The sequence below is a fragment of the Xyrauchen texanus genome, chromosome 26, assembly GCF_025860055.1.
Source record: "Xyrauchen texanus isolate HMW12.3.18 chromosome 26, RBS_HiC_50CHRs, whole genome shotgun sequence".
In the NCBI taxonomy this organism is placed as follows: domain Eukaryota; kingdom Metazoa; phylum Chordata; class Actinopteri; order Cypriniformes; family Catostomidae; genus Xyrauchen; species Xyrauchen texanus.
The window spans coordinates 29,955,817-29,980,618 of NC_068301.1; the positions used below are offsets into that span (position 1 = coordinate 29,955,817).

Sequence of the window (24,802 nt, forward strand, 5' to 3'; positions counted from 1 at the left end):
TTAAGGCCTAGAATAAAGAGTAACATTTATATTTAAAAGTTATATTTTGTTTATACTGAATTTAGTTAATTTATTTCAATCAACCAACATTATTTTTGACAGCAAATACTAGGCAACAACTATGGTTTTACATTGAGCAGAAAGCTTACATATAACCAGTTTTGACAGAGCTGCTGATAAAAAGTTAAATGATCAGCATTGATTGATGAGATGAAAATTGGAGATCAGTATCAGATGTTAAAATCCTGATTGGAGCATCCCTAATATTCAAGTTGACTGTGTTTCAAAAACTAATGATGATGATGATTAGTGGGGCTGAGACCCTTTCACAAAATTGACAAAAACAGGTACATGGTGGATGGTAACATTTGGATATGAAGAAGACTTTGTTTCACTGTTTATATATTTATTTGTTTGTGGTTGAACTGAAAAAAGGTCTCAGTTTGGATCTTTTTAGAAGGCTCAAATGTGAAAACCCCAGTAGCCTTTTTGCAGTTTAACATGTGGAAAACATTACCATCATAATCGCATTTCAAATCGCAATCGCAATATTTTTCGAAATAATCGCAATATGAGTTTTTGTCCAAATCGTGCAGCCCTAGTAGGTGCTAGGATGTTCTGGGTGGCCCTAATTACTCTAAAGAGTCCATCCTCAAGTCTCTATAACAGAGGTCGACAATCCATGGCATATGTGCCACTAATGGCGTAATCAAATCAAATAACTTTATTGTCACACTACCATGTACACAAGTGCAACAGTAGGTGAAATTCTTGTGTGCAGTTCCGAGCAACATAGCAGTCATGACAGTGACGAGACATATACCAATTACAATAAACAACATACTTACACAACACAATTTACATATCAGATGTACACATAATTACACAACACAATAATTATATACAATACACACAATATAGAATACACAATATACAATACAATAAGTAAGGAGTATATGATATATATATATATATATATATATATATATATATATATATATATATATATATATATATATATATATATGAAGTAGTATATTGAGGAGAAAATGTTGACAGTCCAGTGTGAGATATAAGATTAATAAAGTGCAGTGCTAATTATTGATCCTGATAGATCAAGTGTTCAACAGTCTGATTGCTTGGGGGAAAAAGCTGTTATGTTGTCGGCTGGTGCGGGTCCTGATGCTGCGATACAGCCTGCCTGATGGTAGCAGTGAGAACAGACCATGACTCGGGTGGCTGGAGTCTCTGATGATCCTCCGAGCTTTTTTCACACACCGCCTGGTATATATGTCCTGGAGGGAGGGAAGCTCACCTCCGATGATGTTCCTGGCAGTTCGCACCCCCCTTTGCAGGGCTTTGCAGTTGTGGGCGGTGCTACTGCCGTACCAGGCGGTGATGCAGCCAGTCTTGATGCTCTCTACAGTGCTGGTGTAGAACCGTGTGAGGATGTGGTGGTTCATTCCAAACTTCCTCAGCCGTCTCAGGAAGAAGAGGCGCTGGTGAGCCTTCTTCACAACGGCCTCAGTGTGGACGGACCATGTGAGTTCTTCAGTGATGTGGACACCGAGGAACTTGAAGCTGCTGACTCTCTCCACCAGTGCTCCATTGATGGTGATGGGGCTGTGTTCTCTGTCTTTCTTCCTGAAGTCCACAACAAGCTCCTTGGTTTTACTGACGTTGAGGGAGAGGTTGTGCTCCTGACACCAGCGTGTCAGAGTGTGCACCTCCTCTCTGTAGGCTCTTTCATCATTGTCAGTGATCAGACCTACCACCGTCGTATCGTCAGCAAACTTAATGATGGCATTGGAGCTATGTGTTGCCACACAGTCATTTGTGTACAGGGAATACAGGAGTGGGCTGAGAACACAGCCCTGCGGGGCTCCAGTGTTGAGGGTCAGAGATGAGGAGGTGTTGCTGCCCATTCTAACCACCTGACGTCTGCCTGACAGGAAATCCAGGATCCAGCTGCACAGCGAGCTGTTTAAGCCCAGAGCCCAGAGTTTCTCATCAAGCTTGGAGGGCACTATGGTGTTGAATGCTGAGCTGTAGTCTACAAACAGCATTCTCACATATGTGTTCCTTTTTTCCAGATGGGAGAGAGCAGTGTGTATTGTAGATGCAATGACATCATCGGTGGAGCGGTTGTTGCGGTAGGCAAACTGCAATGGGTCCAAAGAGGGGGGCAGAACAGAGCAGATGTGATCTCTGATTAACCTCTCGAAGCATTTGCTGATGATGGGGGTCAGAGCAACAGGACGCCAGGCACGCAGTGTTGTATAAAGTATCAATTTGTCATACTTAAGGAAAAGCAAAGATACCTTCATGGAAATAGACTCAAGTAAATGTTAAAGTATCTCATGAGAAAATGACTTAAGTAAAAGTATTAAAGTAACTGATAATAAATTTACTTATCTTTTACTTATTTACTTAAATCTACTTATATTAAGTATCAAAATTACAAATAAATTACATAAATTACGGAACAGTTCATTAAACCCATGGCAACTTATTTGATTTAATGGTGCACATCATTTACTCATATCCCTGATGTGTATGACTGTTTTTCTTCAGCAGAACACATACAAAGATTTTTAGAAGAATATTTCAGCTCTATAGGTCAATTCAATGCAAGTGAATGGTGGCCAGATATTTCAAGCTACAAAAAGCACATTAAGGGATCATAAAGATATCCATACTACAACAGTAGTTTAATCCATGTCCTCTGAAGCGATTCAGTTGGTTTTGGGTGAGAAGAAACCAAATTGTAACAAATTTTCACTGTACTGTGTTGTAAATGAACACCACAGTCCATATAAAATGGAACATTGAAGGAGGGAGTTGAGTCACATTAGTCACCAGAACAAAGAATTGTGGGGATGGGCTATTTTCATTTGGGTCAATTTGCAACCACCCAGAACACCCTGGTAACTGCATAGCAATGTGCTGTAATACAGTTAAAACAACTTAACAACAGCATAGCAACAACCTGACAACCACCTAGAACACCCTGTTAACTGTAGAGCAATGTACAAAAAACACAAAAAACAACTTAGCAACAGCATAGTAACAACCTGGCAACCATATACTGTAGCAATGTGCCAAAACACACTGCAGAGATCACCTTGACAACTGCACAGATTGCCCTAGCAACCATCCAGAAAACCCAGTCACCACACTGTAACATACATGTGCTACAAAGCAAATATACAGCTGAAGTCAGAAGTTTGCATTCACTTAGGTTGAAGTCATTCAAATTCATTTTTTAGCCACTCCACAGATTTCATATTAGCAAACTATAGTTTTGGCAAGTCATTTAGGACATCTACTTTGTGCATGACATGAATAATTCTTCCAACAATTGTTTGCAGACAGATTGTTTCACTTTTAATTGACTATATCACAATTCCATTGGGTCAGAAGTTTACTGTGCCTTTAAGCAGCTTGGAAAATTCTATAAAATGATGTCAAGCCATTAGGCAATTAGCCAATTAGCTTCTGATAGGAGGGTACTGAATTGGAGGTGTACCTGTGGATATTTTAAGGACTACCTTCAAACTTGACATAATGGGAAAATCAAAAGACATTGTGGACCTCCACAAGTCTGGTTCATCCTTGGGAGCAATTTTCAAATGCCTGAAGGTACCACATTCATCTGTACAAACAATAGTACGCAAGTATAAACACCATGGGTCCACGTAGCCATCATACCGCTCAGGAAGGAGACGCATTCTGTCTTCTGTTGAATGAGGTTTGGTGCGAAAAGTACAAATCCGTCCCAAACAACAACAAATGGCCTTTGGTGAAGATGCTGGAGGAAAGAGGTAGACAGAGTATCCAAGGTGTGGATAGAGTATCTATATCCACAGTAAAACAAATCCTATATCAACATAACCTGAAAGGCTGCTCAGCAATGAAAAAGTCACTGCTTCAAAACCGCCATAAAAAAGCCAAACTACAGTTTGCAAGTGCACATGTGGACAAAGATCTTACTTTTTGGAGAAATGACCTCTAACCTATGGCCCTTTGGCCAAAATGACAATCGTTATATTTGGAGGAAAAAGGGTGAGTCAGCAAGCCGAAGAACATCATCCCAATAGTGAAGCATGGGGGTGGCAGTATCATGTTGTGGGGGTGCTTTGCTGCAGGAGGGACTGGTTCACTTCACAAAATAGATGGCATCATGAGGAAGGTAAATTATTGGATATATTGAAGCAACAACTCAGACATCAGCCAGGAAGTTAAAGCTCAGTCGCAAATGGGTATTGTAAATGTACAATGATTCCAAGCATACCTCCAAAGTTGTGGCAAAATTACTTAAGAACAACAAAGTCAAGGTATTGGAGTGGCCATCACAAAGCCCTGACCTACCTCTGAAACATTTGTGGGCAGAACCGAAAACGCATGTGCAAGCAATGAGGCCTACAAACTTGACTCAGTTACACCAGTTCTTTCTGGAGGAATGGGCCAAAATTTCAGCAACTTATTGTGAGAAGCTTGTAAAAGGCTACCCAAAATGTTTGACCCAAGTTAAACAATTTAAAGGCAATGCTACCAAATACTAACAAAGTGTGTGTAAACTTCTGACACACTGGGAATGTGATGAAAGAAATAAAAGCTGATTTAAATAATTCTCTCTACTATTATTCTGACATTTCACATTCTTAAAATAAAGTAGTGAAACTAACTGACCTAAGACAGGGAATGTGTTCTCTGTCAGGAATTGTGAAAAACTGAGTTTAAATGTATTTGGCTAAGGTGTATGTTAAATTCTGACTTCAACTGTAACACTTTAGCAACCACCAAAACTAGCTTTGATTAGAGACGTTTGCATCTTCATCAAATATACAAATTTGTATTGTAGGACAATTTCATGAGCGCTGGTAATCATTAATACACATCATACCATGTAAAATGTAAACGCATGTGATCAACATTTATATGAACAGGTCTCGTGGAAAGATGGGACACTGATCGCACATAACTTTATAATTTAACAGCTTTTATCATGTTTAAGCCTAAACTTATCATATTAATTAGTAAAAAAAATTTTTTTATTAAACTCACTTGATTAGTTTCTTGTTTTCCTCAGTGGAGACCGATGACGGAACACGTAATCTGGCGCGCTTCGCTTGTGATTTTGATTCAGATTTGTGATTTGCAAAATTATTCATTCAGACCGCTTTTTGAACTTTCTGTTCAGTTCAAAGGAATCAAATTTAAAAGACTCTACTCAAATTATTCTTTTACATTTTTGCACATACAGCTGTTATTTTGTTTATTATTCTTTTGTGGTGTTCAGTCGCAAAAGTAACGAAAGTGTCTGGAGAAATTTATCAGAGTAAAAGTATAACTCTTCTTTTCAAAATGTAGTGAAGTCAAAGTAAATGTCCAAAGAAATATTTATACTAAAGTACAAATATTATAAAAACTGTACTTAAGAACAGTAACTAAGTATTGTTACTTGGTTACTATACACTTCTTCTGGCATGCAAGCAAAAGCGAGAGAGTTAAGTATGTATTTTATTGCAAAGTCCCTCACACCTGCAGTCCAATCTACCTCTTGGTGTAATCCTTCTCATAATCCTGTAATGTTTTTTATTTAGTTATGAGTTGAATGAAAAGCTAAATACTATGAAAGAGAGATTAATCTGTACCAGTCAACTGATGAGCAAAGCATGTGCACATTCGTGCATCCCTTTCAGTAAAGTAAATTTGTTCGATGTGTCAATCGTGCTGCACATTTGAGCGGTTGACAGTCTTAATTTCCTTTTATTTGCTGCATATAGAACTGTTCAGCCATGACGTCAATTTGTAGGTGAGCCTGGTAGTCTAATTTGCCATGGGTTCCATCTGGACTTTCCTATAGGTGTTTTTAATGGGGTTTTTGAACTTTTAAGTAAAATAAAGTCTGTGGTAAACGTTACTTGACGATTTGTGTATGTTTTGTTCTACAACATAAATTACACACTTTCATGTGTAAAATTTAAAGCTGCCGTGTGTGTGTGTGTGTGTGTGTGTGTGTGTGTGTGTGTGTGTGTGTGTGTGTGTGTGTGTGTGTGTGTGTGTGTGTGTGTGTGTGTGTGTGTGTGTGTGTGTGTGAGCGTGTATTTATCACTTTGTGGGGACCAAATGTCCCCATAAGGATAGTAAAACCCAAAATTTTTGACCTTGTGGGGACATTTTGTCGGTCCCCATGAGGAAAACAGCTTATAAATCATACTAAATTATGTTTTTTGAAAATGTAAAAATGCAGAAAGTTTTCTGTGAGGGTTAGGTTTAGGGGTAGGGTTAGGTTTAGGGGATAGAATATAAAGTTTGTACAGTATAAAAACCATTATGTCTATGGAAAGTCCCCATAAAACATGGAAACACAACATGTGTGTGTGTGTGTGTGTGTGTGTGTGTGTGTGTGTGTGTGTGTGTGTGTGTGTGTTTAAAGTATGCAAATCAATACAGCTTCAAAATTTACGTTTGAGGTATGACTGTGTGTAATTTACTTCGTAGAACAATTTGTCCTGGTATTGTCAAATATTTTGGCATTTTTCTTAATACAATTTTGCATTTTTAATTGCATACTATATTATCAGAAAAAATAAGGTCTAAAAAGCATATAAAGGCAGTATAAAAGTAATTCATAAGACTCCAGTGGTTATATCCATGTCTTCTGAAGTGATATGATAGGAGTGGGTGAAAAACAGGTCAATATTTAAGTCCTTTCTATCAATCTATCAATCTCCACTTTCATTTTCACATTCTTCTTCTTTTATTTTGGTAGGGATGTCCCAATAGCATTTTTTTTTTCAGAACGAGTACGAGTCCCGATACTTTCTTTCTGATACTCGCAGATACCGAGTCTGATGCTTGTTTTTTTGTTTGTTTTTGGTTTTTCTGAACTCCATATCAACAGATTATTTCAGTTTTATCATCAAAATGGTATTTAAATAAATTAATTAATGAAAATTGTAATCAAATGAAATATAACAATTAATTTTCAACATAATATTGTATTATTTTTTATCAAATGAAGTGCTTATATACAGAACCTCACAGCACAATCCAAAATACAACATTGGAGTTATAATTAGTCAAATAAAGTGGTTAATTAAGCCTCCAAGAGGGATACAGGCTGACTGCGGAAGGTGGTGTGATGAAGGGGAGATCGTTTACGGTCAACTGACCATCATGTGTGTGTATTTGTGTCTTTTTGTTCAGTTTTATATTAAAACTATTATTTATATCGTCAAGCCGGTTCTCGCCACCTCCTTGCCCGTCTAAATCCCTTTACACTGGTGCCGAAACCCAGGAAGGAGGAGGGATTTGCCTTAGTAGAGTTCTCGCCACTATCTTCCACTCCAACAGAGCAGCCGCGGCCTTCTGCCAGGGGACAGAGGAGCCCGGCCACCTGGAAGTGGAGGTACGACCTTGAGGGGAGAAGGGGCTCCTAACCGACTGCCTGGAGCAGTCAGGGCCGCTGCCAATGGCTGGTAGGGGACTCCTCCCTCCCCCGGCAGAAAGCCGCGGCTGCTCCGTTGGAGTGGAAGGTAGTGGCGAGAACTCTACTACGGCAAATCCCTCCTCCTTCCTGGGTCTTCAGCAATATAAATAATAGTTTAATAAAGAACTAAATCAAATGACACAAACACACATAGAACGGTCAGCTGACCATAAACGATCTCTCTCGTCGCACCACCTTCCGCAGTCGGCCTTTATCCCTCTTGGAGGCTTAATTAGCCTGATAAGGGACCGGGTGTGTATAATCATGACCCGGCCCCGCCCTGTCACAAATTAACATTGATTTATTACTATTAGTAGTAGTAGTACTAATACAGTGACTATTACATAACTTTACATTAGAGATATATGTCTGTCATACTTTTTCATTTAAAATGAGCCTTTCTGTGTTATGAAGTAGATTTTCAGTTTAAAAAGCTGGGTGCTACATGACTCAAAGTGATTATTAAACTGCAAAAGCCTGCTATTTTATTAAATAAGTATGTAATCTATATGTGCCTCACGCTACAAAGTGAGTTTGCACTCTGTTAACTGTCATCTGCAACAAACAGAGCATTCTGTGCTCATGACAGTGTTTTCTCAGTATGAGAAAAGGAAAATTAAAAATGGCACTTCATGTCGAAAATGTTGCCGACCCCTGCTCTATGATATTCTTGTCCCTGTATGGCTCAGGTCCCTCCTTTAATGTAAGTCTATGGGATTTTTTCAAACAATTTATCATCCAGTTTAACATGATCGCTTAGAAAGTTAATGGAACATCTCTACAAGTAATGCGACTGAACAACCCTCTTACCCTTAGTATGAACAATAAAAATGCAAGCACCACTGAATATGATCATTAAACATTTTGAGATTAGTAAAGCATTAATACTTTACAATCAGTGATGCTAAATGCAACAGTAAAATACAAGATCCACAACATTAGTATTAGAGATGATAGAAGAATATGATTTCTGTGTCCTCCTCCTTCACTGTCGTAGATGATTGGGGTGGTGAATACGGTTTATGTCCTAATTGAGGTCTGTGCACACAATTACCCACACACCTCCACAAAGTGGAATAAGTGTGGGACAAATGGCAACACAAAGGCAGGGCGGAGCTGTAGAGTTTTATGGGGCTTGATGTACGTCTGGCATTGCCCTTCACAATCCAAAGCTGTCATTCTGCTCAAATAAGCATCTGTCTGATGGCTGTGGAGTTATAAGCAACATTCAGATGGGATTTATGGCTTGCTAATTACAGTATGACGCCTTCTGTTGGAGATTCTAAATCAAATCAGAGGCTAATATATTGCTAAAGGTACACATTTAATTATTTTTATGTGGAAATGAATGAAAAAGAAAAGAGAGAATTCCAAAACATTCTGCATAAGCAGCATTAAAGCAACAGTTAAAGAAAATAAACATTCCGTCATAATGTATTCACTCTTATATCATTCCAAACCTAACACAATGAGAAATTTTACATAATGATACTTTTTTGGTGTATGGAAAAAATTATGGAAAAGAGCAGCATGAACCTTTTGTGGTCCATGGAAGAAAGAAAATCAGATTTGAAAAAAATGACATAATTTCCATTTTTAAGTGAAATATCCCCTAATATTTGCACATATTGAGACTTATTTATGAAACACAAGCAGAACGAATTTAAGTTTATATTGTTCATAAATCTAGTCTAATGTAAATTGTTCCATTTAATTCAATGGGACAGTTTACGTAAGGATTGTTTTTCTAACGATTTATTTGCTATGATTGTGTTTCATGAATAAGGCCCAGTGGCCAAGAATAATGTGACCTTGCACTCACTTTAAGTCTACATAATCAACTTAATTCAACATTAACTGAATATTGAATCATCCGTTGAAAAAGGAACAAGCCAGGACAAAATGCTAAAAAATGCCCCTTTGTCATATTTGCATGTGTTGATCGCATTAAGGGGTGTGAGAATAGAGCACAACACCAACAGAACTGCAAGGACAGCAAGCAGCACACAAACTGCACACCCTACCTTAAATATCCAGCTGTCAACATCACTCCCCGCTAAGTACTTGTGAGAAACAGGGATGGGCACTAATAGATTTTACATTGGCGCAATAACCAACACAACACCATCATTACTCCTACAGGAGGACAATACTTTATTCCTCAAAGCTGTCAACAAACAGCGTTAATTAAGCCCCTGGGAACTCAAAGAGCAATGTAAGCCTCTGTGCTCCAGTCTTGTTTGGCGTACTAGATGCTTGTCAGAAAATCATGTTGATTGTATATTAAATAAGAAGCCTCAGGGCTGAGGGAAAATAGACAGAGAGGAAGAGAAGAAATTAGGTTTGAATCCCAACGGGCCTGCGATATTCAAATGAATGCTGCATTATGAGCAAATGAAAGCCTCTCTTCATCTTGGAAAAGACAACAAGGTTTCTAAAAACAAGCATCAAAGCTTGTTTTCTCTGGCTCAAATGAACAGTTCGCCCAAAAATTTGAACTCTGAATGCTGCAAAAGTAGAATATTTGAAGAATCTTCAGTCTGCCATTTTTCAAACAATGACAGTTCATGGTAACCACGTCTGCCAAGATAAAAATAAAGGCAAAATACACCATAAAAACACTATACAATTAGTTAATATGACTAATGTGCTGTATTCCAAGTGTTCTGAAGCCATTTAAGTCATTATTCATTAAAAAGCTCTAAATTCATTTTCCATGCACATTATACCATATGTTCATTTACAACAAATGTAAGAACTAATTTATTTACATTATTTTATTCATTTAGCAGATGCTTTTATCCAAAGTGACTTACAAATTGAGAAAGGATACAACATGAGCAATTCATCTTAAGGAGACAATAACATCAAAGCGCTGCAAGAAAAGTTTTTTGAAGAGTGTAGGGTTAAGTGCTAACCAAAACAGTCATAATTTAGTAATATAGGATCATTTTTCAACCTGTTTTTGGCTCTCTGTCTTAAACGGCCTAAGTGCCTCCTTAAAATTTCAATGTAAACACCCACTGTTATGATGCAGGCCCTCAAATTCACCCATATTTGAAACTCAAGCTGAAGAGAATGAACAAGCCCCTCAACATTACAAAATAACATTTCAGAGGTTACACATAACGCACATCCAGCACATTCCATGAATATAATAAACTGCTCATTTCAAGCACAACTGTTAACACAGCACCATAAACTATCAAATAGTCATTACATTTTGAAATATTCATATGAAACGGTTTACATAAGATTGATCAGGTCCAAGTGTTCTTAACTGCCCCATTCTTCAATAACAGTTCCTTTGCAAAGCTTGAATCATATTATGACTGTCACGAGCTGAAGAAAACAAACATATCATAGTCCAAAGAACGGTTCAATGACGCAAACATATACTGCAGGCGATGAGGTGCGCATCGCTGGAAAAACATTGTTTACATACACCACAATTAAAAAAGCGCAAATTCTATTTTATTCAGCTGCTCTGAATGAAGGAGAATTGCTTCTCCCTTTCAGGGTTGTAACTTTACACCGCATCTTTTAAAAGTGGCGAGATACATGACAAGATGTCTGTGTAGTTCATGTTCATATACAATTTAATTCAAAATTGTCCAGATAGGTCCCCTTTTGTGTTCAGGAATAGACAGCCACGCAAGGTCTGCTCTCTTTCAATGTGCACCAGTGGGCGGGGACAAGGGTGCAATGGCAAATGAGCAATGTTTCATGATGTCAACAACAGAGATTTAAAAACGAGACATTTCAGCAGGATGGAAGCTTTAAATACCCTTTTTTTAGACTGGGGAGAAATTTTGAGTTCTGAAATGTGCAGCATGTTTTTATAGTATAGTTACCTCTTTTACTGTATGTCTTTATATCGAGGAAAATTTGATTTCCCATTTCATGAACCCTTTAAGTCATATGGACTACTTTAATGGTGCTTTAACCATGTATTTTTCCCCTTTTTGGATCTTGGCAGAAGTTGTCACTACTGTATGAACTGGCATTGTATTGAAAAGAGGTTTGTGAAAATTATCCAACAATTCTGCTTTTGTGTTCCATGGAAAAAGAAATATGGGTTTGGTACAATATGAGGGTGAGTGCATTTTCATTTTTAGGGTAATATATTCCTTTAAAGTAAACAGTTAGGCCTACATAATCATCTATCATGTGTTGGTTTTCGCAACAGAAAGGGTGAGATTGGGAATCACATGACTGGCCGTGGATTTGTGCCTTGCCACATTTTAATGAGGAAAGGATTGAGAGAGTGAGACGTCCATCTCCATGGAGACCAGAGAGATCTACAGCATTGCCCTTTCTCTGAGCAACCCTCAAGGCAACACTTTCTACCTCCAAATGAATCAACGATTCTGGCACACAAAACCTCGGCATTAAAACGCAGCCCACTCCAAACACAATCTTACACACTGACCTGTTTTGGTCAGCTTTCAGTATAAGTCATGACAACTAACTTTTGAAGAAGTGATATATAGTTTTTGGTGATACACCAATATATTGTCAATGCTGAATACTCAACCGATATTTGGGGATTTTCTTTTTACTTTTCAAGATGGCTGACATTTTGATTCTTTTAGATTACACTCCTTATTTATAATTGATTATAACTGATTACTTTTGGATTACTCATTGCATGTTTTGATGAAAATCTTATTTTAAGTGTAATAAGTAACAAAGTGCACTTCTTTTGTTAAACATTAGTTAACATGATATCAAACAGCGTTTTGCTTTTTATCAGTCCCTGAGCCTCTTTTAAAGTCGAGATTTATAGAAAATGAAATCCAATTGATTATTTAAAATGTCACTTAATTATAAGCAGGCTACTTGATTTTTTTCAATTTGATCACGTATTCCAGATTACATGTAGTCCAATTAATGCTGAACACAAATTTTATGTAATTATTGTGGGAAATAATTGTTTTATACAAATCTCAATTGCTCTCATTAATTAATATAATATACATCAGTCCCCAGTCACCCTGTTCTATAGATAGACATCTAAATCTATTGGCATTGCCCATTAAACAATCTCACATCAGTTTAATTAGTTTAAGGTGGTTTGTTTGCACAGCTGTTTCTGAGGTAATACAGCACAACAGCTGCTTTGATATTAGGATGCACGCCTGCACACGAACCTGATCCATTTTAGAAAATTCTGAGCTATTGCAACCTTTGGACTTAAAGGGCAAAAATATTGATGCCAAATTCAAACACATGGGGTGGTATAAGCAGTTTGCTCAGAACATATGTGTGTGTGTGTGTGTGTGTGTATTTGCTGAATATGCATTAGTTCCTTTCTAACACATGCCTCTCTTTCTCCTCCCCCTATAAGGTGGCTTTTGTCTCTGTCCGGAAGGCAGGGTGCGTTGCCATGGCGACTACTGCAACAGAAGGCTGAAGGATTTGACTTCCCCATGACCTTCACAGAAGGGGTGATTGTCTCTAAAACAGAGCCAAACCTCTCCATCATGTGGAAAGTGTTAAATCAAGAGAGAGAGAGAGAGAGACAGAGAGAGAGAGAGAGAGAGAGAGAGAGAGAGAACATTTCAGACTGTCCGAAGCTCTTCAGGATTGCAAGCACAACTGCAATCACAGTCAGTCTGACACAATTTTCATTAGCATAACCAAGCCATTACGATACTATTATCAAAGGTAGCATTATGCTGCCCACTAACCAGGAGTTGTATGCACAGGCTTGCTTGTGTTGGCCTTCCATGTATAATCAGGATCAAATAAATAATTTTAGTTGAACATACAAGCATTAATACAAGCATAACCCACGTATTTGCTGAGAAGATTGCTTGTTTATCCAAACAATGTAATTATTCTTCCTTGTGTCACATGGTAAAAGAGCCAATTGTAAGTACTATTACTCATAATCTGGGTTTGGGATTCAAACAAACCACTAATTCCAAGTATTTAACTTTGCCTACTACTACTGTGATCATGAATGATGCCTTCAGTTGTGTGACTTTTCTAGGAGAAGTGTGCTAGTACTTTTCTAAATGTGAAACACCCTACAAAATGTGAATGCAGACACTTCTAGCTATGCACTCTTGATTGTGCATTATTGCGTTCTAAAATGTGTCAGACCGCAAATAACACTAGCAAGAACACACATTGGCTGCTCGCATCTGTGTACAAATACTTACATTAAAAATGTTTATGGCCTAAATGATCGGACTCCGCATTTTAGTCTGACAGATGTAAAATGTTGGTGAAAAAATCCAACACACTTACATTGTAGGACGGAACCAAGCCACATCTAGGGACTAGAATATCATAAAGACTTTAAGGTGGGCTCTTCTGACTTGGTGCCAGTAAGCAACCACCTTGCAATCACCCGCAGCACCCTAGCATTGTAGTGGCGGGTTCTGCCCGAGCAATCACAATTCATATTTTCTTCAGAAACAAATCAAGTTATAAATGCAACGTATATAGGAACAATATACGTGTAACTAGATAATGTTTATCAAGACAACGTTTGATGTGGGTTGACAAAGCATTTGTATGAAAGTTTTTAAAAAGATGACAGAAAGTCTGATTAGATGATTGATTGATTGATAGATAGATAGATAGATAGATAGATAGATAGATAGATAGATAGATAGATAGATAGATAGATAGATTTAATTTAGATAGTCCATTGTGCAAATGGTTATTTCGATCATAACTGTCTGAAGGTCTGTGCCGAGTTTGGTGGATATACCTTGAAATCTCTAGGACAAGCTACAATCGATCATTTTGGTCTTGGTTCAAAGTCTGTCAAATAACAGTATGTTGACTTTGTCAAGCCAACATATTTAGCTGTAAATCCCATGCAAAACACATTCAGAGGCTTAATAAAAAAAGAAATGGCATTCATGACATACAGTTAAATTCTTCATGATGGTTCAGTTATGTGTTATCGCTCCTGAGAGAGAAAAGGGAGAGGTGGAATAGGTGTCTGTTGAAATGAAGGTCATACTGTAAAAGCATGATTATTCATCTCATGAGTCACAAGATGTTCACTATTCCCTCACAAATTCGTCAAGTCAGTGAACAAAGCCCAGTGGCTGCCCACAGCATGCAAGGACATGCACAGCACCTCAGAACTGCACCCAAGAACCTGGAAAGGAAGTTGTGTCCTTTAGAAGAGGCTCTTTGCTGTGAAAGATGCAGCTTGGTTAATGAATAGAATAGCCATGGAGAACTCTGGTGACCTTGTGTTGCATATATCACTTTGACACCTCATCCATCTATCTATTCTAAAACTTAATAGATAAAAAAAAAAAAAAAAAAAAAAAGAGATGTTTTTACACAAAATCAGTGTGTAAATATATTTCTGAATAATGACCATTTTCCATATAGAAACACAGTATAACTGACTGCTCATCTGGGCAATCTATATTTCCTTCATACTATATCTGTATCTCCAATCAGTTTTAATTTCCATTTATTTATTAGGTCAAGCCAGCCGTTTGTTATCGCAAAATAAACCCCTTTAGGGTGATACAAGACCATTTATTTTGTGATAATGACTGGCTGGCTGTATATTATCCATTACTTATAGCCACAATATCTAGGTACCTCTCACCGAATTTAACATAGACACGAAAAGCTCACATGACAACAATGTTTGAAATGTCCATCGTTATTACACATACATACCTCTATAACTAGTAAGTGATATCATGTGGTTAAAGGAAAACACTCACAAATCAATTCCATCACCACAGCACCAGACATGTAGTGTGAGATTACAGAACAGTTCAAAATAGGGCATGCCAGGGGGTAATTTGAGGCCACTGACAAATACAATCAAAAAACACATGAAAATTATCATGTGTTTTTTGAATAAAAATACTTCAATTTGAATTTAGGAAGCAAGATTCAGAACTGCAATATTTCTTCAAATTTTAAGAAGTAGAATCAAATGGAATGAAGTTATTTGATTTGAACTTCCAAGAAATTAATAATTGCTGTACATGTAGTTTTTACAAATACATTTCAATTATGAATTACCTATAAAGAGGTTATCATGCCCACATGTGGGGTGTTTCCAAAAATATTTGATGATTTAATATTATTATATTTAAAAATTAACTTGAAAACAAAAGTTTTCTGTTATTGGCCATTTTGTTGTTGGACTTAAAGTCCTTTGATGTGTAGCAATTGAATATACTGTGGGGAGTGGCCAATTCAAATTCTAACTAATTCATTAAAAATGTTACATTTTGAATTTTGCTTTACCCTACTGACATATTTATTTCACCAGAAATGCAGTTGTTGATATAAGCAAAAGACTGGTTGTGAAACACAAAATAATCATTTATTCAACAGAAAAATATGCTGCAAAACATACAAAGCATGACAAAAAAGCTTTCACCGTTTTCGGGATGTCCCAAAATATCCCTCAATTCACAAACCAGAAGTGTGACATACAAAGGTTAATACAAAGATGAAAAAGCTGTAAAAATTGGCATATTTGACTGATGATATGAATCGTAAAAATATGTTATATTAATATCAACATATGTACATCTTGAAGTGTTGTAGGTCTTGCAACGTTAATCATGAAGGAGGGTCATCTCCGTGAATGGCCTTATATTTAGCCATCTCTTCAGGGAAAACCTTCCCTAGCTCAGAAATTAGGAGGCTTTTAAATTTCTGGGGAGAGAAAAAAAACAAAACAAACGCACAACATTGTAAGAGAGTAACTTGTTTGTATCAGTCTACATATACCAGGAACACTAGCTATATACAGTAATAGGAAAGTAAGTAAGGACCTATTTAAATACTATACAATTAGATATTCAATGTAATATATCTTCTGAAAGTGTCTAAGCTGTTACAAGATGATCAACAACCAGGTTTATTGTGGGACATTATTCCCTCAGAAGTTGAAAAAATATTTTTATTTTTATTTTGAATAACTTTGAACTCTAACACATCTGTAGGTCATTTCGCTTCATTTTAATATACATTTAGTTATATTTAATTTTGTTATCACCGTGCAATACGGTTTTATTCATTAACATTAATAAATGCATTCCTATATATTCACTGTGCATTTTCACACTGAGAATCATTGGGTTCATCCAAAAGCTGAAAAATGTTGCTTTCAGAGGCTTTATGTGGAGTTAGGATAAAAATAAGGTTCATTTCAAACTGTTCTGGCCAGGTTTCCGGAGACCAGTGCAGACTGACAGCAAAATGGAGGTTAAATCATTCACTAATTATGGAGCAAGGGAGCATCCTATAGCTTTCTATAAAGCGGAGTACATTCAATCCTAAAATCCAGTAAAAAGTTCAGTTTCAGGCTGCAGATGATGCTTGGACCACTCAACATGTTTGGCAGACACGGGACAATGATAATCAGTACATAGATTCAGAATTTATAATGTATAATGTATAATTTTATTTTGACATGGTTGGCACTGATTGGATGATACTGGCCATTACTTTAAATCAGAATTAATTATGAACATTTCTGATGTAAAGTTTGTAACGTCTCAAAACGAATAACCAACACTCCTGGAAACATAAACAACTGATGAAAATACCTGACTTTTTATAGCTCTGTATCATTTAAAATTTTACAACTTAGTCTCACTGTCCACATATGTGGACATACATTTTTAGGAAAACTCTAGAATGTTTTTATTTTTTGCTTGTTTATTGGGTTACAAATCTAAAAGGGAAATGGAAAATGCACACAGCAGTCACGCTCAAACTCAAGAGGTTAAATTATTCTGATTGAAAGCTTTAGAGAACATTTAAAATAAACAGACTTTAATATGATTTCAAAACCACACAGCAAAAGATTCAGTGCTAAATAATCAGAAAAGGGGTGGCAAAGCTCCTTAAAGGGTTAGTTCACCCAAATATGAAAATTATCCAATAATTTACCCTCTAGCCATCCTAGGTGTATATGACTTTCTTCTTTCAGCCAAATACAAAGAGTTATATTTAAAAATATTCTGGCTCTTCCCAGCTTTATAATGGGAGTGAATAGTACCTTAGATTTTGAAGCCCAAAAAGCGCACATCCATCCATCAAAAAAGCTCACTGTCTTCCGGTAACGGCTGTCCACGCGTTAACGGGGAGTCGAGTTCCGGCATATGACGTAGGTCATAGTGTAAGCTCCGGTGAGAAGTGACGAGCGCGTAAGCGCAGAGGAAGACAGTGATTATAGTTTATAAAGTTATAAATATGGATATTTTTCTCACTAAAACACATCGCTTCACTTCAGTAGGCATTTATTAACCCCCTGGAGCCATATGGATTACTTTTTTGATGGATGGATGTGCTTTTTTTTGGGCTTCAAAACCTAAGGTACCATTCACTCCCATTATAAAGAATGGAAGAGCGAGGATATTTTTTAAATATAACTCTGTTTGTATTTGGCTGAGAGAAGAAAGTCATATACACCTATGATGGCTTGAGGGTGCGTCAGTTATGGGATAATTTTCATTTTTGGGTGAACAAGCCCTTTAATATACTTCCATGTTTATTGAAATCATTTTAAAACAATTAAAATGATATCAACATCCTTATAATTTATTAATAAAAAATTAGAAAGTTGCTTAAAGTGATAACAATACTGAACTACATGCAAATGTTAAACCAATACTCACAGTCAATGTGTCAATCTTTCCCTTGACCTGCTCGTTTTTAGCCAACGCTCTCTCCAAGCACTCCTTGGTATATAGTTGAGGGTTACGTCCCTGATCAATATACCTGTGGTTAAAGTGTAAAATAACTGTAATAATAAATGACACAGATCTTTCCAGAACATGACAAGATGATCCATTAGATAGCTAATGAGAACCTAAAAATTATCCAAATGGAGTTTATAAGAAGTGTCACTTCATAGTGTCCATTTATACCCATATTGTTTACGGTGTTTGTATCATCTAATGATGGTGAGTGGAGAAGATCCATCTATATTCTATTTGATGTTTGCTTGAGATTTGCAAAAATTACTCACTCAAACACTTCCAACGGTACGTTGATATCATGAAGCTGCTGTCGGCATTTCTCAATGTCTTGCAGTCCTGTGATCATAAAGTTCCTGCATAAATAGATAGCCAGATTATTAATGTAGTAACACTACTGCCAATAATCACACAGTACACACAATCATCACTATTCTATAGATAGTACGAGGACGTATTTTTATCAGTCACTGTAGTGCTTTTGATTAATTATAAGGTCACATCATAAACTTAAGATCATAAGATCACAACTCACAGTTTCTGATTGAGTCCTGTTTGACTACTGGGTTGAAAATCACTCACAATAATCCCAAGTTGCCGTATGTTCTCGACGAATTTCTCGAGGTGCTCCTCGAGATTATCAAACTTCTCAGCCATGTCTATCTGAAATTGACATAAAGGTGAGTCAATGATAATTTCAGTAGTGATAAACGTATCAAATGAATGACAAAAGACGGACGTCTGTTCACGTTACGCGGTTCCCATGAAAGCGTCCCGTTTTCCGGCAGCGTTTTATCCAATAGCGTGTGAGAATGCGCTGTTTCCCTGGTTACGGTTTCCTTCCTAGTGCTGTAAAGCGTTTCAAATAGCTGTAAAGTCTCTGTCGAGACACATTCCACATTTACTCTGAATCCAGGAACTAAATAAACAATTTATTTGAATGTAGACCGCTAAAATGTAGCAAATGAACATGCCGACACATTTATTGCTCGTTCTACATATAGAAATACAAACGGTTTTAGGTTTTCTATTTCTATTTCATTTTTGTTAATTTTGATTAATTAATATCATACTTTACAGGAGTTACATGCGCAGCAACTGACGTTATTCACTCATAGCAAAATCTGTGATCGATATTCGTTGGACATTCGGTTTCGCAGTACTGCAAAATAAATTTTCACATTCAGAATGTTATTATAACTTCCCAGAAGACAGACCGACATACAGGTGATATTATTACAGTAGGCTATCAATTATATAAGTACAGTAATAAATTATTTTAGAAAAGAAATCACTACAATTCACCAAAATTATATTTTCTCATTCTAAAGGTTGTAGTAACTTCCCTGATGATAGTTGGATTTATTACAGGATATATTATTACAGTATAATCAATTATATTAGTACAGTAATCAGTTATATAGAAAAAAATCACATAAATTCACCAAAAATACATTTTCTCATTTTAAAGGCTGTAGTTTTTTTTATTGTTTATTTTAGTGATTAAGTAGTAAATCCTTATATCCTATAAAATTAATTACTGTACATATATATATCATATTGTAATAATCTCACCTGTAGTAGCCTAGGCCTATGTCTGTCCTCTGGGAAGTTATAAGAACATTCTGAATGTGAAAATGTATTTAACTTTTTTTATGTATAACTTGCACTTCAATTGAATGAATGAGTGGACATCTATGTTTTAGCGTATTGAGTGGAGATTTCAGATGGTCCCTTACATCTGCGAAACCGAACGTCAAACTTTACCGTTACCGCGCTATATCAGTGAAGCCAATGACATCCAGCTCGATTGTGAGTATGGCGCGAAAAGAGCAGGTGAGACGGAAGAGAAAGCAGGCAGCAGCGTCATTGTCGCAGAATATTGAACATATGTTCAAAAAGACTGCCAAACAGGGTACGGTTGTTATAATTGGTAAGCAATTTGACAACATTGTAGTAAATATTTTCAGTGCATCAAAAAGCGTGCTCATTAAAGGGGTCATGACATGGGTTTTTTTTATTGTATTATTATGTTCCCTTAGGTGCAATTATAGTATTAATAGATTTTTTTTTAAGAAAAACTTTTAAAATCTAGTGATTTATGACCTTTTCCCACCCTGTTTCTCATCCTCTGATTCAAACAGTCTGTTTTGGGGGCGTTTTCCAATTAAGACTTCAGTGTTAACGCCCACTGTTATGATTGGCTAACGTCAGTGCCTATGTATCAATTATTGACGCCCCCAGCCAGAACGTTTGCGGATTCAGCGTAACTGTTTAGTAGCGAGTGATGCATGCGAAGCGATGGCTCTTGCAATGATACAACCGTATACAGGTCCTTCTCAAAAAATTAGCATATTATGATAAAGTTCATTATTTTCCATAATGTAATGATACAAATTAAACTTTCATATATTTTAGATTCATTGCACACCAACTGAAATATTTCAGGTCTTTTATTGTTTTAATACTGATGATTTTGGCATACAGCTCATGAAAACCCAAAATTCCTATCTCAAAAAATTAGCATATTTCATCAATTCAATGAAAGAAGTGTTTTTAATACAAAAAAAAGTCAACCTTCAAATAATTATGTTCAGTTATGCACTCAATACTTGGTCGGGAATCCTTTTGCAGAAATGACTGCTTCAATGCGGCGTGGCATGGAGGCAATCAGCCTGTGGCACTGCTGAGGTGTTATGGAGGCCCAGAATGCTTCGATAGTGGTCTTAAGCTCATCCAGAGTGTTGGGTCTTGCGTCTCTCAACTTTCTCTTCACAATATCCCACAGATTCTCTATGGGGTTCAGGTCAGGAGAGTTGGCAGGCCAATTGAGCACAATAATACCATGGTCAGTAAACCATTTACCAGTGGTTTTGGCACTGTGAGCAGGTGCCAGGTCGTGCTGAAAAATGAAATCTTCATCTCCATAAAGCTTTTCAGCAGATGGAAGCATGAAGTGCTCCAAAATCTCCTGATAGCTAGCTGCATTGACCCTGCCCTTGATAAAACACAGTGGACCAACACCAGCAGCTGACATGGCACCCCAGACCATCATTCCTTCTCCCCAGTCTTCCTCCAGACTCTGGCACCTTGATTTCGAATGACATGCAAAATTTGCTTTCATCCGAAAAAAGTACTTTGGACCACTGAGCAACAGTCCAGTGCTGCTTCTCTGTAGCCCAGGTCAGGCGCTTCTGCCGCTGTTTCTGGTTCAAAAGTGGCTTGACCTGGGGAATGCGGCACCTGTAGCCCATTTCCTGCACACGCCTGTGCACGGTGGCTCTGGATGTTTCTACTCCAGACTCAGTCCACTGCTTCTGCAGGTCCCCAAGGTCTGGAATCGGTCCTTCTCCACAATCTTCCTCAGGGTCCGGTCACCTCTTCTCGTTGTGCAGCGTTTTTTGCCACACTTTTTCCTTCCCACAGACTTCCCACTGAGGTGCCTTGATACAGCACTCTGGGAACAGCCTATTTGTTCAGAAATTTCTTTCTGTGTCTTACCCTCTTGCTTGAGGGTGTCAGTGATGGCCTTCTGGACAGCAGTCAGGTTGGCAGTCTTACCCATGATTGCGGTTTTGAGTATTGAAACAGGCTGGGAGTTATTAAAAGCCTCAGGAATCTTTTGCAGGTGTTTAGAGTTAATTAGTTGATTCAGATGATTAGGTTAATAGCTCGTTTAGAGACCCTTTTCATGATATGCTAATTTTTTGAGATAGGAATTTTGGGTTTTCATGAGCTGTATGCCAAAATCATCAGTATTAAAACAATAAAAGACCTGAAATATTTCAGTTGGTGTGCAATGAATCTAAAATATATGAAAGTTTAATTTTTATCATTACATTATGGAAAATAATGAACTTTATCACAATATGCTAATTTTTTGAGAAGGACCTGTATGTTTGAGCCGGAATCAGATGAGGAATCAGAGGAAAACGAACCATCACCACAACAACGAAGACTGGATCAGCCCGTGGCCACATGGAAAGTTTAACTATTTTGAATTAATAAAAAAGACACTTGAAAACGGATTATTGTTGCATAGTTCTCCTATAGACTAATTTGGTAACAGTTTAACATTATTTAACTAATTGCAATGAAATGATGGGGTGTACCACGGAGAAAAATGCATGCACAGGCCATATTTGAAGATGCAGCATTGATAAGGCAATATTTTTATTGTTGACATGTTCTATGACATGTAGGCCTACTAGAAAGGCTACATATTTTCAAGATTATGTTATACAAATGTGTTTATATTAGCCAGTGATAAAAAGTAATATTGTAAATACCCTTAAAATGACAATTCTACATAAAAAGGTGTCATATCAAACACATGTATGATTTTTTTAAACATTCACAGGTGCACTTGTGGCAATTGTGGTGCAATGCCCACTGAGCAAGAACATAAATGCTGCATGGGAGACCCCTGAAGTATGTGCACATAATGAAAGACAAATAATAATAATTATGTTAATCTGCATGTTTGAGTATTACATGTTATACATGTTGGACTACAATTGTAAACTCAATAGCCTTCTCAATAGGTTGCCAGAAGAATTAACCAGGCACCAGTACCACCTACCTGTATGATTCATCACCCGGGACTTGAACCTGTTTGCCTAAATTTGTATTCGTTACAGAATGCACATAACATTTACAGGGCAGACTATGGTCCTTTGAGACTTAGAGGGTTACACCAGTAAGAAATCTGACATACACAATTGTTTTATGTTAATATGGATTATAAATATTTAAAATGTAACAAAATGTATATTCAAATAACAATAGTTTTCACACACACACACACACACACACCTTTCCAAAACACCTTTCGAATGTTTAGTTTTAAATGTCTTTTCTCTGTTTCCATCAGGCGCTACAGGCATTTGGCTTACAGAAGCTTTGTCAGTTGGTGCTGTGGCTATCTAGGCAGAAAGATCAGGGTTGTAATACCATCATGTGTTGTCCTGTGTATACGGCAAAAATTCCCAGATGCGGAAGGCAGCTATGTCAGATTCAAACTGCCCCTTGACTAAACCTTGACACATGCTCAGCAATGGCCTCCTCCAATGAAGGTCTGTCATACTTTGTGCATAGACTGTCAGGCACTGTAATTTTATGCAGCTCCTCCATGTAGGGAAAAGGATCTGGCAGAACCTTTTCAAACAGCAGTGTCATCAGATTGTAGACGTAGCCTGGAATTTTTTTTTGTAACACAGTACAATAAGTTCTATGCACTTTGTGTGTATTGTATTTAGTTTATTTTTTTGTAAATGAAAATTTAAAACATCTATTCAAACTTACAGTACGTTGGGTTGGATGTCACTGGTTTTGTGGTGTACAATCCTTTTTTAGCCTTGGGGAACAAAAGTCTGTACATTGGCTTTCCAGATGATGTAGTAGCCTTTGGACGGTTAGAATTTTCATTGAAATGCATGCCTGCCAAATACAACCTAAAACAGCAGAAAAAAAACATGTGGTTACTAAAAAGTAGTAGGGACACAGTGTTATTTTTTCAAGATAATTTTAGAATAATAATAAATGACAAAGCATTCGAAAAGTTATAACTGCTTTTCAAATTATGTTATAGCTTATGCTAGGCTTCCTGTATTACATACAATTATTAAATAATTTGACTTTATGGTTCATTAAATGTCAATAAGATGCTTCTATACTACTTTATATTGCATACCTGCACAGCATTCCAATAAAAGGAAATACCACACTTTTGGGGGCAAAGCGTAAAATAACACTGTGAAAGGCCTCCAAGGATGAGGTCTGGAAGTGAGGGCTGAGCTTTGCTACATCTTTGAGGACTCTGTTGTTAGTCAGCACCTTTTCGACTCTGTAAAGTGGTTTTGAACCTGGAATAGTAGTATGTATGAATTTGTGTAAAGGACAATGGAAACAGTATTAGCACTGTGGGACACACAGATGAATAACAGTCAGCCACTTTGAGTGGTAATGGTAATAATATGAAATATTATGCACTCACCAGGTTTGAAGCGTTTACTGCTGCCCTTAGACTCTCGATGTGAATGTTCACATTGTGGGTATAATGGATCATCATGGATGTGAACATCCTGAATGTGATTGATGAGTGACTTCCACTTGGCTACCTTCTCTGGTCCTGAAGTAGAGGATGCTGCAGTCCAGTAGAGATGGTTTCTTATGCTGTGCTGCCACTTTTTCACTATTGAACAGTCCTTGTCTCTGGCAATTTGCTCTGATTCTTTGACAACCCTAGAAGAAATATTGTTCATGTAATTTAAAAAAACCTGTCCATTTATTAACAGGAAATGTTTTTTTCAGAATCTGTACTAAGTACAGTTATAACCACAAGTCAAGAAAGCTCAAACATACCTTTCTCCAAATGCCAGACATCATAGTACTGTGTGATGTTTCGTTCTCTCAGAAACTTTTGAATCTGGGGATGTCGGTCTGTCACAATGCAGTCTAGCCTTACACCACGTTCCTCCAGCAATTCCAGGCTTCGTTTTAACCCTTCTTTCTCCATGTGGTAGCTACCACCGACCTCATTACTCTGTGAAAAAATAGTTATCAGGGCAGTGAAAGTCAGTTATTT

General features: G+C 37.1%; 1 protein-coding gene and 1 long non-coding RNA gene across 2 annotated transcripts; both read right to left on the bottom strand.

Annotated features, from left to right (window-relative positions):
• Nucleotides 1-15,853: 15,853 nt before the first annotated feature.
• med10 (mediator complex subunit 10) lies at nucleotides 15,854-19,011 on the bottom strand. Its single transcript, XM_052092475.1, has 5 exons — nucleotides 18,956-19,011; nucleotides 18,752-18,879; nucleotides 18,489-18,572; nucleotides 18,136-18,238; nucleotides 15,854-16,165 (listed from the first exon to the last, which is right to left on the bottom strand). Exons 2-5 carry the CDS (start codon nucleotides 18,871-18,873, stop codon nucleotides 16,070-16,072), a joined length of 405 nt encoding a protein of 134 aa, XP_051948435.1. The 5' UTR covers nucleotides 18,874-18,879; nucleotides 18,956-19,011; the 3' UTR covers nucleotides 15,854-16,069.
• Nucleotides 19,012-23,576: 4,565 nt separating this feature from the next.
• Nucleotides 23,577-24,706, bottom strand: LOC127619590 (uncharacterized). Its single transcript, XR_007967576.1, has 4 exons — nucleotides 24,580-24,706; nucleotides 24,212-24,459; nucleotides 23,909-24,080; nucleotides 23,577-23,669 (listed from the first exon to the last, which is right to left on the bottom strand). It is a non-coding gene; the product is annotated as an uncharacterized LOC127619590 (long non-coding RNA).
• Nucleotides 24,707-24,802: the final 96 nt, after the last annotated feature.

Excerpts from the sequence above, each read along its gene's own strand:
- med10 (XM_052092475.1), bottom strand. The coding sequence starts at position 18,873 with ATGGCTGAGAAGTTTGATAATCTCGAGGAGCACCTCGAGAAATTCGTC. Across the intron at positions 18,239-18,488 it reads GTACCGTTGGAAGTGTTTGA|GTATATTGATCAGGGACGTA; the intron begins GTGAGTAATTTT and ends CTTTAACCACAG. Across the intron at positions 16,166-18,135 it reads GAAAGATTGACACATTGACT|AAATTTAAAAGCCTCCTAAT; the intron begins GTGAGTATTGGT and ends TTCTCTCCCCAG.